This window comes from Typha latifolia, chromosome 6 (genome assembly GCF_019914945.1).
Source record: "Typha latifolia isolate L0001 chromosome 6, TyphaL0001v2, whole genome shotgun sequence".
NCBI lineage: Eukaryota > Viridiplantae > Streptophyta > Magnoliopsida > Poales > Typhaceae > Typha > Typha latifolia.
Genome location: NC_133091.1, coordinates 11,817,882 through 11,831,139, shown reverse-complemented (window position 1 = coordinate 11,831,139; position 13,258 = coordinate 11,817,882). Strand labels below are relative to the sequence as shown.

Sequence of the window (13,258 nt, the reverse complement as noted above, 5' to 3'; positions counted from 1 at the left end):
ATTAAATATATATATAATTTTTTTTACTTTTTTTTGTTGGTTGAAAAATAAAATAATTATGTTGAATAATTTTATTTAAGAAATTTTATTTAATTAATAAACTATGAATAAGTATATTAAATATAATAAAAAAAATTCTTAGAAAACGTATATAATTTTATCACACCCTCTGTATAAAATTTTGTGATAACTTATACGTGATTCGACAAAAATAACATAAATAAATATTTAATTATAAATTTATATTTAAAAAAAAACTTAATTTATAAATAATTACTCTTCATGCACAAACCAATCACCACCTTAATAAATGGATAGCTACTTGCATGATGAAAAGTAAAGATGGAAAGCAAGAAAGGAATCAAGGTATACTATATGCCTTCCTTCGCCCAAAAGAAAAAGAAAAGAATGGGATCCAATTCCAGTTGTATTATTGACCCTTCACTTCAATTACCTCTGTTTCAAGTCATTCTTCTCTATGGTATTTATTTCCTTTCTTTGCTTTGGAGTTTCGAGAGATCTAATCGTTCTAGTAATGGCGGGAGAACATCTTGTTTCTGTCGTTGTGGACGGGCTAGTTAGCAAGTTCGTCGCCGGACTATGGTCGGAGCTTGGGCTGGTATGGAATTTTAAGAATGACCTCGATGACATGAAGAACACCTTGATCTCAGTTCAAGCAGTCCTCAACGATGCCGAGAAGCGATCTTTCAGCGAGGAATCAGTGCGCCTCTAGTTGAAGAGCCTCAAAGCTGCAGCCTACGACATTGAGGACATGTTGGACCAATTCCAGTTCCAAACCCAAAACCAGTCAAAGGATACCAAGGTATTGAAATACTTCTCTTGCTCCAAGTCATTTTTTTCGATGAGCTTCCCAATTATGGCTCACAAATTGAAGAGCATGAAAAAGAGACTAGACAATATTGCATCAAAAAGAAGCAAATATAGTTTGAAAGAGGAGGCTATCACTAATCCACAAGAAGTAATTGAGGGTGGCATGACCTTTTCCGCAGTGAACAAAGATGAAGTTTTAGGGAGGGGTGAAGAAGCGACAGAGATAATAAACAGGTTGCTGTCTCCCAGTGACGCTGTCTCTATTATTTCTATAGTCGGCATTGGGGGCCTGGGGAAGACAACGCTTGCCAAACTAATCTTTAACGATGGCAGGATAAAGGAGGCCTTTGAGCTGAAGATATGGGTTCATGCTATGGACTTCAAACTGGAAAAATTGGTAGACAATGTTCTGTCATCATTGGGAACTGAAAATAGTAATATCGCTCGCAATTTGGAGGCCAAGGTGGAAAGAGCCAAAGAGATTCTAGACGGGAAGAAATACTTGATTGTCTTGGACGACATGTGGAATGAAGATCAGCAAAAATGGAAGGATTTCAAGCAGGTGCTACAAGATGGTAAAGGAGATAGCAAAATAATAGTGACTACGCGTAGTGACTTCTCATTAACCTCCACCAGGAGGTTAGAGGACTTCTTATTAACCTGATCGCCCTCCACCGGGTTAGAGGACTTCTCATTAACCTCAGGCCCATTAGGACAGGCAATAATCCTGTGACCGATATGACCACATCTGAAACAAACAACTGAAAGATTCTCATAGGCCATCGCCTGAATAACTTGCTCTCCAGGCAAAACGAGGGTGAATTACTTAAGTGGCTTAGTAAGATCAAGCTCAACACAAATTCTGGCAAAATGCCCATGAGAACGGGCGAGGGTATATCCATCAATCTTCAGAGGTTTGCCGATATCTGCAGCAATGTCCATAAGCATATCTTGGGGCCAGTATTCCCCCGGCAACTCGACCAATTGCACCCAAACGAGAGCAGATAAGATTTCCTTAGATAGTGGGTGGAAATTCGGCCTCCAATGAATAAGATTGAGGACCATGCCTCTAAAGGTCTATGGCCCTCCTGTAAGAATTTTTAACATATCATTTTCATAGGAAAATTTGAAAGTGCAAAAGCCAGCAGCCATATCAATAACTTGGAGATTTCTAGCAGATTTCCACCTCCTCTCTGTCTCCTTACCAAGATAGGATAGAGGAGATGGTCTCCCGAGAAACTTACCTATAAGGCTAAACTTCTATTCAACCCTGCTCTCTTGCACTCTGGCAGGAACAGTTGCAGCTTTCGTCGTGGCGGCTTGTACGATTCTCTGAAGTATAGATGAGTATTCGGCAGCGGGTCCTTTTGGATCAGCTCGTGTGTAGGTGGCCTTGAACAGTTCCGCCCACGACTTGGGGAATGACGAGGAGAGAGCCTTAGCCTTGGCATTTGAAACGGCACCCTTGCCAATTTTTGGTATCTCTTCATTAGGCCCAGCAGTATTTACTATCGTTGGAGCAGCACCTTGAGCATCATTTACTATCTCATTAACATGGCCAACAGCCAGAGGCGGGTCGGGAGGTGGATTCAGTGGAACAGAAGGAGGTGGAGGCAAGGAAGCAAAACCAATCGTCTCAGCGGAGTTCATTCCTCAAGATGTTGTTTAATTACTACACTAGAATACTTGCTTCCTTTTTCAGGTTTATACCATTGGCTCAACTGCTTACCAATGCTCATTCTATCATTATATACTCTCTAAATTCTTAATACAAAGATGAAAGAAGAGTACTTAAATGAGAGATGGAATTAGACAGAAAGACAGTTGGTAATTTGGGTGCTTAACTAACATTTCGAAATTGGTGATCGGTACAAGGTTGAAGATGGCATGGCTATTAATGGCGAACTTAATGCAGTAATGCCTCTCTTCTTCATAGAGTTTCAGATTTAGGGTTTAGGTTTTGGGTGGTGAGAAAACGACGAGCATGGTGTGAGGTGCGGTGATAAGGAGTAGCGGTGAGGAGCGATTGTGGCGGCGGGCGTGGTGAGGAGCTATGGTGACGGGTGCGGTGAGGGGCGACTGTATCGCATGGGTAAAAGTAGAGAGGGAGAAAGAGGAAAAGGGGGTTTCTCTTCTTCCCTAGCCCGTCAACTAGGAGAGTGGAGCGAGAAACTCTAGCAAAGCTAGGGCCGGCGTTGAGGTGAGGAAAAAGTTGAGTGAAAAATCAAAGTTTTCTCCATCTTTGACCATAAGTTTGAGCATGAACCCGGTCGAATTAAATGAGTTAATAGAGATCCATATTCAGATCCAACTGATTTGGATATTAATTTTAGCTCTGCTTGCCGTTGTGGATCCCATATGAATATGATTGCAATGTTGAGATAGTGTGGGCATGTATCCAGAATCAATTTAGCACATCGCAACTTTGAACCGAAAAATTGATCCAGTTGTTAAGAATCATAAGTAAATTACCTATGACTACTTTGAGAATGCATCATTTCATATTAACTTCTTTATCTTAGATATTTCATGTAAGAACTTCTTTCAATAGGTTCTTTGTAAATAAAGTAATTCGTTGTGATTTGAGGACTCCTCCTTAGCTATTCAAACCATTAAACAGCTAATTACTAATTAAGAGATCACTGCCACAACTTCTCGATCTGCTAGAATTTATGAACTCATCACAATGACCATTCTAGAGAGAATTAAGCACGTAAAAAGAAAATTACGTTTTCAAATGAAGGAGAGAGATTGGCCATTGATGTATAGTACCAGGTTGAAGTCTGAACTTATCTGTATGTCTCTCCCTGCTTTCCACAGGGCCCTCGGCAAGAGAAAAAGATTTTAGATTTGCAGATTTCAGAGAAGAAAGCCAAGATGGGAGTTTTAGACGCTTGGAAGGTTTAAAATTATGTACATATCTAGCTTATGTTTTTTTGATAGGCAAAGTTTGGACAGTCAAAAGAAGCACCAAGCAGTCAAAATGGGGATATTCATCTTGACGTATCTCAATTATCTTCTGGGAGTTGGCGTTTTAGTTAAAAGATAAGAAGCAAGAAATTTTGGTCGTATTTGGTTTTGGAGGACTTCGACCAAGTTTTCGTCGGCTGAAGAGGAATATGCGTGTCTTTCAAAATAGAATAAAAAAAACCAATTGGGATCCACTTGCAGCTAGCTGTCCTCTTGTCTTCTACCATTACTAAATTCAAGTAATCCATGTCAATGAAAGCCTGCGCCGCGCCCAAGACTTCGGAGTCAACCACAACAAGCTTAACTCCATTGCAAGTCATTCATCTCTCTGGCATCCAATTTCCTTTCTTCACCCAGGGGTTCTAGGAGATCTAGTCGGCATGGTGATTGTGGGAGAACTTCTTGCATCTGCCGTTGTGAAGGAGTTAGTTAGAAAGTTAGGCTCTGGGCTATGGTCGGAGATTGGACTGCTATGGAACTTCAAGAATGACCTAGAAGACATGAAGACCACCTTGCTCTCAATTCAATCAGTCCTCAGTGATGCCGAGGAGCGATCTTTGAATGACGAATTTGTGCGCGTTTGGTTGAAAAGGCTCAAATCTGCAGCCTATGAGATTGATGACATGTTGGACCAATTCCAAATCCAAAACCAGTCGAAGAATACAAAGGTATTAAACTATTTATCCAGCAGCTCCAAGTCAATATTTTATCTGGATCTCCCAATTATGGTTTACAGATTGAAAGATATGAGAAAGACTCTGGACAAAATTGCAGAAGAAAGAAGCAAATACAGTCTGACAGAGGAGGCCATCACTAATCAACAAGAAGTAATTGAGGGCCGCACGACCTTCTCTGCAGTGAACAAAGATGATGTTTTAGGGAGGGGTGAAGAAGCGACAGAGATAATAAATAGGTTGCTGTCTCCCAGTGACGCTGTCTCTATTATTTCTATAGTCGGCATTGGGGGATTGGGGAAGACGACGCTTGCCAATACTGATCTTTAACGATGACAGGATAAAGAATGCCTTTGACCCTAAGATATGGGTTCATGCCATGGACTTCAAAGTGGAGAAATTGGTCGAAGATATATTGTTATCATCTGCAACTGCAAATAGGAATAGCCTTGGCAATTTGGAGGCCAAAATCAAAAGAGCCAAAGAGATTCTAGACGGGAAGAGATACTTGATTGTCTTGGACGACGTGTGGAATGAAGATCAGCAAAAATGGAAGGACTTCAAGCAGGTGCTACAAGATGGTAAAGGAGATAGCAAAATAATAGTGACTACGCGCAGTGAACGAGTTTCTTCAATCATGAGCGATGAAGCCCCACATAAGTTGAAGTTCTTGTCAGATGATGTTTGCTCAAAGTTGTTCCAGCAAAGGGCATTCGGGTCAGATGGTGCGAGAGATCAAAATCTAGTATCAATTGGAGAGAAAATAGCAGAGAAATGTCAAGGTGTACCTTTGACAGCTAATGCTCTTGGAGGCATGCTCTGCTTTAAGAGTGGAGAAGATGCATGGAAGGAAGTATTACATAGTGAATTTTGGGAATTGAAGAAAGAGGAAGGTGGACGCCAGTCAGAGAATGAAATCATATCCTCTCTAAAGTTAAGCTATCAATATATGCCCTCCCCATTGAAATTATGCTTCGTTTATTGCTCCTGGTATCCCAAAGCCGTTGAGCTACACAAGGACATGCTGATTCAGCAATGGATTGCTCAAAGGTTCATTCAGCAGGAACATGTTGGTGATTATTATGTCAACTACCTGCTGGCCATTTCATTTCTTGAAGAAACTAAAGAAGAAACTTACAAGATGCACGACTTGGTGTACGATCTAGCAACATCTATTGCTGGGGATGAAGTTTCAGTCTTAGAAGCTGGAAAGAGCCCAAAAATTAATCCCGAGGAGTGTCGCTATGCATCAATTATCGAATATCATCAACTATCGGAGCTCCAGAGAGATTTACCGCGAAAGATTAGAGCACTACACTTCCGAGAATGCAGGTATCTTCGTAAGGATATCTTCCCATACACTAAATATCTTAGAGTCTTAGAATTCGATTATTTTTCCGAAGAACATAAGCTACCGACTTCAATATACAAGTTGAAACAACTAAGGTGGCTCAAAATTTCGGGCGACTTTAAAGTAGATACAAGGATAGGAAAACTTTGGACCTTAGAGACACTGATAATATCACGCAATTCGATTATCGAAAGTCCTCCTGACTCCATAGGGAGCCTTGTGAATTTGAAGACATTGAACATCGAAAACTGCTATGCTCTTAGTAGTCTACCTGAATCTCTGCTCAGTCTTATGAATTTGAAGACATTGAACATCAAATTTAGGTATAAATCTTTGGAGAGACACATTATTCTTAAATTTTATTTTCGTATGGAAAAAGGACTGCACTCGTGGCTCCTTGGCTTAAATGAGGGTTGTGACTTCACCTTCTAAGGCTATTTTTCATCTTTTATTTTTTAGTCACATTTTAAGGCTATTTTCGTCTTTTGTTTTTTATTTCATTTGGCTTATATAAAAGCTTGTAATCATCTTTTATATGTTAATGAATATTTTGAGAGCTTTTGCCTATTGAGTGTTTGTTGGTGGATTTCAACGTCGATGGATTCCGACACCCCGATTGGTAGATTCCTCGGGTTTAATTATTTCTCCCTACTTTTTGTTCTCAACTCTACAATCAAAACGTTATTCTGCATCATAATTTCTGAGGAATCTTATGAATTTGAAGACATTGAACATTAAAGACTACTATGATATTGGAAGCCTACCTGAATCTGTGGGCAATCATATGAATTTGGAGACATTGAACATCAGTGGTGGTTCTAATATTCGTGCTCTTCCTGTATCTATCGAAAAACTTACTAATTTGCTGCACCTCAACCTCTCCTTTTCTAGAAAACTTTGGGGAATTCCTGACTCGATTGGGAACCTCCAAAAGCTACATTCATTGAACTTATGTGGTTGTATAAATCTCAAAAGTTTACCTGAATCTCTAGGTAATCTTATGGAATTGAGAATACTAGACATTCAGAGGTGTAGAATGCTTATTGAGTCACCAAAAGCTATTCGTGACATGACACATCTAAAGATCCAAAGAATTGAGCCACTAGAATTTGGGACTAATACAGATATGAAAGAAGAGAAGGTACTGGAGCAGAGTACCTCAATGAGAGATGTAATTAGAGAGAAAGGTACTGGAGCAGAGTAGTTCTGACTAACTGAAAACTCAACTGTTACAAGTAATAGAGAACATCAATCTTTTTCTATGCCTTACTTGTTTTATTATTTTTATTACAACTACTATTCCATATACCCATAAAGATTTAATCGTAATTAACAAGTCAATTAACTTTCCTATCTAATAAGTCTCTGTGTGATTCTTATTTACCCCTAGAAAGTGATATTTACATAATAAAGTAATTATCATTAACATCTTGTCACATGAGGTTTTATTATCAGACAAATTTCTTATTTTTATTGTGTCAAAAATATACCTTCGTTGGTTTGTCTAAGTTAGAATTACCATCTGGATGAAATTTAACAATGTAATATCTACAAGGCCAAAATAAGTTTTTCTTTTTTGAATTATATGAATCTTATTCTCTTTATCTTATTGTTTGCTGATTAATTATTAATTATTATCTAATAATTAACTAGTTTTTACAAAAACGCAGTTTGCTCGTGGAATTGTTATGTTACACTTTCTTCAATGCATCTAAACACACGGATTACGGGCTCCTAATATGAATTTAATCATGCTTAATTTAAGAAAATTGATCTCTTTGCTGGAAATTGATGCTTGACGTATAAATGTCTAGGATTTAAAGAGTAGAACTAATTAGCTATTGACCACAAATTCCGGATCCAATAAGACTAATATATGCAAAAGTAATCAACTTTGAAGCTGTTTCTTGTGAAAACGTTTCAAATATCATAATTACCATCAAAATAATTGAGTCCTCTTAAAACTATCATTTCTTCAATTAAATCTAAACATAATTAAAACTGAACTAAGATTAAGACAAAATTATTTTGCTCTTATATAAATTTCTTAAAATGGTATGAAAGTTATCTAATATTATCCTCGTTAGAAACAAAATAGCTGAGGATTAGATAGACGTTTTAACTCACTTATCTAAAATAAAACTAATTGAATTTTACATGACAAACATATAACGAAAGCATATATATTATCATATCTTCGTTATTTGAAATATAATCGGAATTATTTTGTATGGGTCGAAAAGTTTATCTAATTTTTTATGACTTTTGTCTCTAATAAGAATTTTTGAATTCAGAAATTTAGTTGGATTAAATATGATGAAAAAAATAATGACCAAAGATTATAAAGAGATTAAGTATTTAAACTAAAAAGATATGAGTTAAAGTGCAATATCCTTTAATTTTACTAGTAAATTTTTTTTATTAGAAGGTAAACCGGTAATCTAATTATAAATTTGGATAATTATTTATCCTAAAGAGTAATCTTATAGATCTTATATCTTTTGTTTATTTATTTAATAATTAAATAAATAAATGGTATAATAGTAAATAGGTTAGTCTCTTTTTATCTCTCCTCTCTTGCCATTGGAATTATTATTATTTTTTTCTCTTCTCTCTTGACATTGAAAAGAAGTGCATCAGGTACCAATGGTGATGGGTCTGCCTACTTCTTGGTGGACAACACTAATTGGAACTTGTTAGGTTTAGACATTGGGTTTGGAAGTATTGTTATCTTTAAAGAGATTTGATCGGTTTGGATAACAAGTGAAACTGATGAGGAAATTAATACCTTCTAAAATAATCAAAGTAGTCATACCTAGATATTTTGTTAAGCTAATCTTTCTCTATGAGATAGTTAAGAATGGGAAAGTAATAAAAACAACAAAAGATTGCAAGCAAAAAGTTAAATACGATATATTAATTTTAAATAGCAATCACATGAGAAGGTAGAAAATTTTCACAAATTCCTTATTTTAGGTTCTAGGAAACAATCAAACAATAATCAACAGCTGCCAATCCAAACTTCCCCAGCATAACTTTCACCTCATCCAGGAAATTGGTAGGTACGATTTATTACAAAACAAAATCCATCCTCATATTTTCCATGTGATCTATAAAAAACCATGAGACATTTAATATACAACAAAAATAACGTAGTATTGATGCCTGCCATGGAAAATAAGCAGTGTACAACTAACTAGTCTTTAGAAGGTTCTATGACTAAATCTTCAGCCTCTAGAGTAGAATGTACATGGACTGCTGTGGACCCATAAAATACAAGGATATCTGGATGCTTTACCATGTTATCGCATTCCATCTATCTTTGAAGGATCACCCAGATTGATCACGGTTATGTTGCCGTGACAAAGATGATGACGATGCTGATGATCCAAACTTCTTAAAAACTTTCGCACTGAAGAGATCCTTCCCGATCTTCCGCTTAGATGAAAACTGCTTCTTGAAATGACTCCTCATCAGAGAGCCCCCGCGTCTCAATAGTGGAAGAGACTGATTTCTCTTTGAGGAGTCCTCATTCCGAGGGGAGTTTACATTGCTGGTCCCGCTAACGCTACTAGAAGCAATGTTAGGACCTTGAAGCCTGCGAACAGATCTTAGAGCCACCTGAAGAGGTTCTGAGAATGATACAGTTCGATCATCATTAGCAACTCTCAGACACAAAGGGCATGGAGGTTCATGAATTTGGATCTTTGGAGTCGTCTCCTCCAAGCAATCTGCATGAAAGACATGTCCGCATGGAAGAACCCCAGCTATTGGCATATCGCTACTTCTAACAATCCTGTTTGAACTCCAAGGAGACTTCTGCCACAGTAATCTCTCACATAACCCACATTTCTCATATCTTACTGAATTAGTAGGGAATCTTTGGGATTCCATACCAATGTCCTCCGTGATGTCAATGGCATCTCCATCATACCCAAAGTCAAAACTACTAGAGTTACTCCATCTAAAACCTTCCCTCCTTGAACTTGTACTAGGTTCTGGAGAATCCTCCATTTTCCGGAGTTCAGTCAGGGCCTTATGAAGCTTGAGCTCTGGGCTCATTAGGCTCTCATGGGAAGCAGGTGAAGCCAAACTATCAGCACCAGCTGTCAACCTCCCGTCATTACTAGTTTCAGGCATTCCACCAGCTTCAGCTTCTGAAACAGGATTTCGGAACACTAGGGGGTAAACTGGTTTTGACATGAATGAACGCCTGCCTGAATAATTACGAGATGGCAGGAAGATTGGAGGCTTGCTTGTGGATGCCCACTGACTGGACTCCACAAATGGGGATGCAGAACTTGCAGTAGTGAAATGCCTCTGCAACCAAAAGTAGAATAATTTCAAAGAGTGTCCATAAGCAACATTTTTTCAACTTCCAGAGAAAGCACACCACCAAATGAACATATATTTACAATTTAGTAGGTTATCAATGTCTCGATGAACTGGGAGAAGATATTTTACCTCACTAGACCAGGGGTAAACAGAAGTCTCAGGCCTTGCTCCTGAAGCAAATAGAAAGAACTGAAGATTAGTTCAATCACACTCAAAGAAATATAAGGAGGTTTGCTAACCACATTAAATGATTATAAATGATTATCGCACCATAAATTTTCTACAAAAAGAAAATGATTCTGAAACTTTTAATCTCTAATGTCATTGGCATATATATGCAGTATTGCAGTTCAAGTACATATATCGAGGGTATCATCATAAAAAAAATAAAAAGGAAAAAAAGGAAAAAAGGATAACCTCTTGGAAGCTCATCTGAGCAAGTTAATACTTAAGTATAGTTGCAGTGAAAGCTTTGATTTGATCAAACAGAAGCTTAAGCAGTCAACTGGAAAGTCAATATTTCCACTTTATATCGATGACAACTGTAGTGGGTAATGATATGATCACCTAATACAATGTAACAAAGGCAAGAAAAAGAAAGGGAGTAGATTGATGGCATAACAGAATTTCTGACCTTGTTCTACAAACATGAGACTAAATATCAACTAAATGCGAGATCAATCTGATTAATAGGTGAAAATGCTTTGCGATGAAGCCAAAAGATCCTATAGCCTCCAACTGAACTGTTTTGACTCCAAATAGTCTATCATGTTTCCTAATTTGGAAAACATTAGATAATTTTTTCAATTTGAGGTCAGAAACTTAACTTTACAGAACAAGAAATAAATAAATAAACTTCTCCTATGTTGCTTAGAACTTATAACTTTTTCCATTCTCAGCCAACATATGTTTATTTAGTACATAACTAGCACATATGAAAGTTATATCACTATGATTACTTATATTAGACACCGCAACCCACATCCCTAGTATACAAGTTCCGGTCTCCGCCGCTGTTGATTAGCACTTGCCAGCACAAAAACTCCAATGTAATCTACTCCCTCCATAATATTGCAACAATCATAGAAAGACTATCTATGTTAGATATCTCAACAACAACTTTATAAGACCTAAGTCTGCATTCTCCTCCAATATGCAAACTCAACAATTTTTTTTTCTTTTGAATTTACTTATAGATGTCCATATGCATGTCTGAGAAGTGCTTTCATGCCTAGGCTTTTGGTGGCTGGTCTACAGGGTGGGCACCTGAAGTGCAACTGAACAATTTCATACATGTTCCAAGTGTCTACAGAAGATTACAAATAGTCCACCTCTGGTTGCCCTTTTCCTTACTTAATCCCCCTTAAAACTCTCACATTCTTACCAAGGAGGACTACTTCAATCCTACATAGAATGGGATATGCTAAGATTCATCAAAACTCCCACTCCTAGAGATAGCAGAATGTTTACTCCTTGAAGCCGAGATTTAGCTAGAGATTTTAGCATATAAGGACGAGATAAATCCTTATCTTATCAGGCAACAACATCTTACAGAGTTTCTGGGCTAAACCTAGAAAAACAAAAAAACCTACTGTCTTCTAACTTTTTTTTCTCGTCTAAAATCTAAGTGACCTTGTGAGTTTACTTAGTTCACCTCAACTTTAAAATGATTACCATAACATATATTTAATGGCCTTATTTACTTTAAAAACAAAAAAAACAAATAACACTATCTTAGAAACCAGTTATGGGCTTCAAAAATCAAGGTCATGTAAAAGAAAAACATAGGTACGCAAAGACATCAAACAGCTGTAACTACTTATCCCAATATATCTATCAATTACCTCCTGATGGAGTAGAAAACTCTCCAAGATCGAATCTTTGCAGCGAAGGAGTCCACCGAGGAGGAGCATGAAGATTCTCAGCTGGGCTCCCTAAATCAGAGAGTGCCCCATCAGAAATAGAATGATGATGATGATCACTGCCGAACCTCCTCCTACTTCCTTTACTCTGTGATGATACTGATGAACCATACAATTGCGCGTCATGAATCCTATGAGGTAAACCATCCGACTGGTACCTGCAGTCCCATCTTCGCGGCGCTGGAGGCGAAAAGCTCGAGTTCATTCGCCAACGAGGCTCACTAGGATCCATGGAGCAGTCTCTACTGGAAGGATTAGACTTCGCTCCATGTGGCCTAGCGGCCACGCAACAGAGAGCACCCGTCTTGGCTATTCTTGTATGACAGCATTCAAAATAAAAAGCTTTCCACCCAAATTCCCAGGAACTAAGCACAAAGCCAGAATCTTGCGAACCATCCAATTGAACCCCAGATAACAAAATCCAATCAGATCAAGAAGGACCAGAACTTTGACGAAAGCCAATAAAGATCGAGGAAGAAGCGGGCACCTGATGGTGCAGGGGGAGGAGAGCGGCCGATCGAGATCGCGGGGTCGGTGGCGGAGAAGAAGGGCGAAAAGGGATAGGAAAGAGGGGGAAAAGGTGCGACCTTTGACGATAAGGGCCGGAGGGAAAGGGGAAAAAAGGGCAATAGGAGACGACTTTCTCCACAAATAGCCAAAAACAACAACAACAAATGGCACTCCCAGCTTCCCCCCACCCCACTATAGATTATGGCCGCCGTACTTGGGAACGGAGATGGTCACGTGGGACTCACGTGACTTATTATTTCACAGGAATTAAATAAATATTTTTATTTATTTTTCCCCATTTTACAATATCACTAATTTTTTTAAGAATAATTACACTAAGATCCCAAGAACTATTATTTATTTCTTTCTATATGCATCACCTTATTTTTTTTCTTTAGTAAGACACGTACATGTTACTTTTAATAAAAATTAATAAAATAGATAATTCTAAAAAATTATAATTAAAAGGATTAATGTATTATGAAAAATAAGTGAGAGAGTCTATGTAGAAATTAGCAACGGCTCAAAATAGTTGAATTTAATTCAGCTTCTTATGCTTTAATATCAGTTAACATTGAATGGTTGTTGACAAGTTTTAAACCACTTTTATCAGGTAATATTATATTATTCTCATATCAGTTAAGTTTTAACTATAATTAATTAGA

The 13,258-nt window shown here is 37.7% G+C and overlaps 3 protein-coding genes and 1 long non-coding RNA gene across 5 annotated transcripts; 3 read left to right on the top strand and 1 right to left on the bottom strand.

Moving 5' to 3' along the window:
* The first annotated feature begins 419 nt into the window (after nt 1-419).
* On the top strand, nt 420-2,563 carry LOC140791364 (uncharacterized). The gene is made up of 2 exons (XR_012109558.1): nt 420-1,065; nt 1,165-2,563. It is a non-coding gene; the product is annotated as an uncharacterized lncRNA (long non-coding RNA).
* A 1,223-nt stretch (nt 2,564-3,786) lies between these two features.
* Nucleotides 3,787-6,393, top strand: LOC140791363 (disease resistance protein RGA2-like). 2 transcript variants are annotated; one of them, XM_073141900.1, is made up of 2 exons: nt 3,787-4,469; nt 4,576-6,393. In XM_073141900.1, the coding sequence occupies exon 2, from the start codon at nt 4,855-4,857 to the stop codon at nt 6,256-6,258; it is 1,404 nt and encodes a 467-aa protein (XP_072998001.1). In that variant the 5' UTR covers nt 3,787-4,469; nt 4,576-4,854; the 3' UTR covers nt 6,259-6,393. The 2 variants fall into 2 exon arrangements, with proteins under 2 accessions (XP_072998001.1, XP_072998000.1); XM_073141899.1 differs by having other exon boundaries at nt 4,538-6,393.
* Nucleotides 4,182-4,805, top strand: LOC140791172 (putative disease resistance protein RGA1). The gene has a single exon (XM_073141585.1). The coding sequence runs from the start codon at nt 4,182-4,184 to the stop codon at nt 4,803-4,805; it is 624 nt and encodes a 207-aa protein (XP_072997686.1).
* Nucleotides 6,394-8,835: 2,442 nt separating the features above from the next.
* LOC140791387 (uncharacterized) lies at nt 8,836-12,762 on the bottom strand. Its single transcript, XM_073141937.1, has 4 exons — nt 12,571-12,762; nt 12,006-12,467; nt 10,291-10,331; nt 8,836-10,146 (listed from the first exon to the last, which is right to left on the bottom strand). Exons 2-4 carry the CDS (start codon nt 12,313-12,315, stop codon nt 9,157-9,159), a joined length of 1,341 nt encoding a protein of 446 aa, XP_072998038.1. The 5' UTR covers nt 12,316-12,467; nt 12,571-12,762; the 3' UTR covers nt 8,836-9,156.
* Between the last annotated feature and the right edge of the window lie 496 nt (nt 12,763-13,258).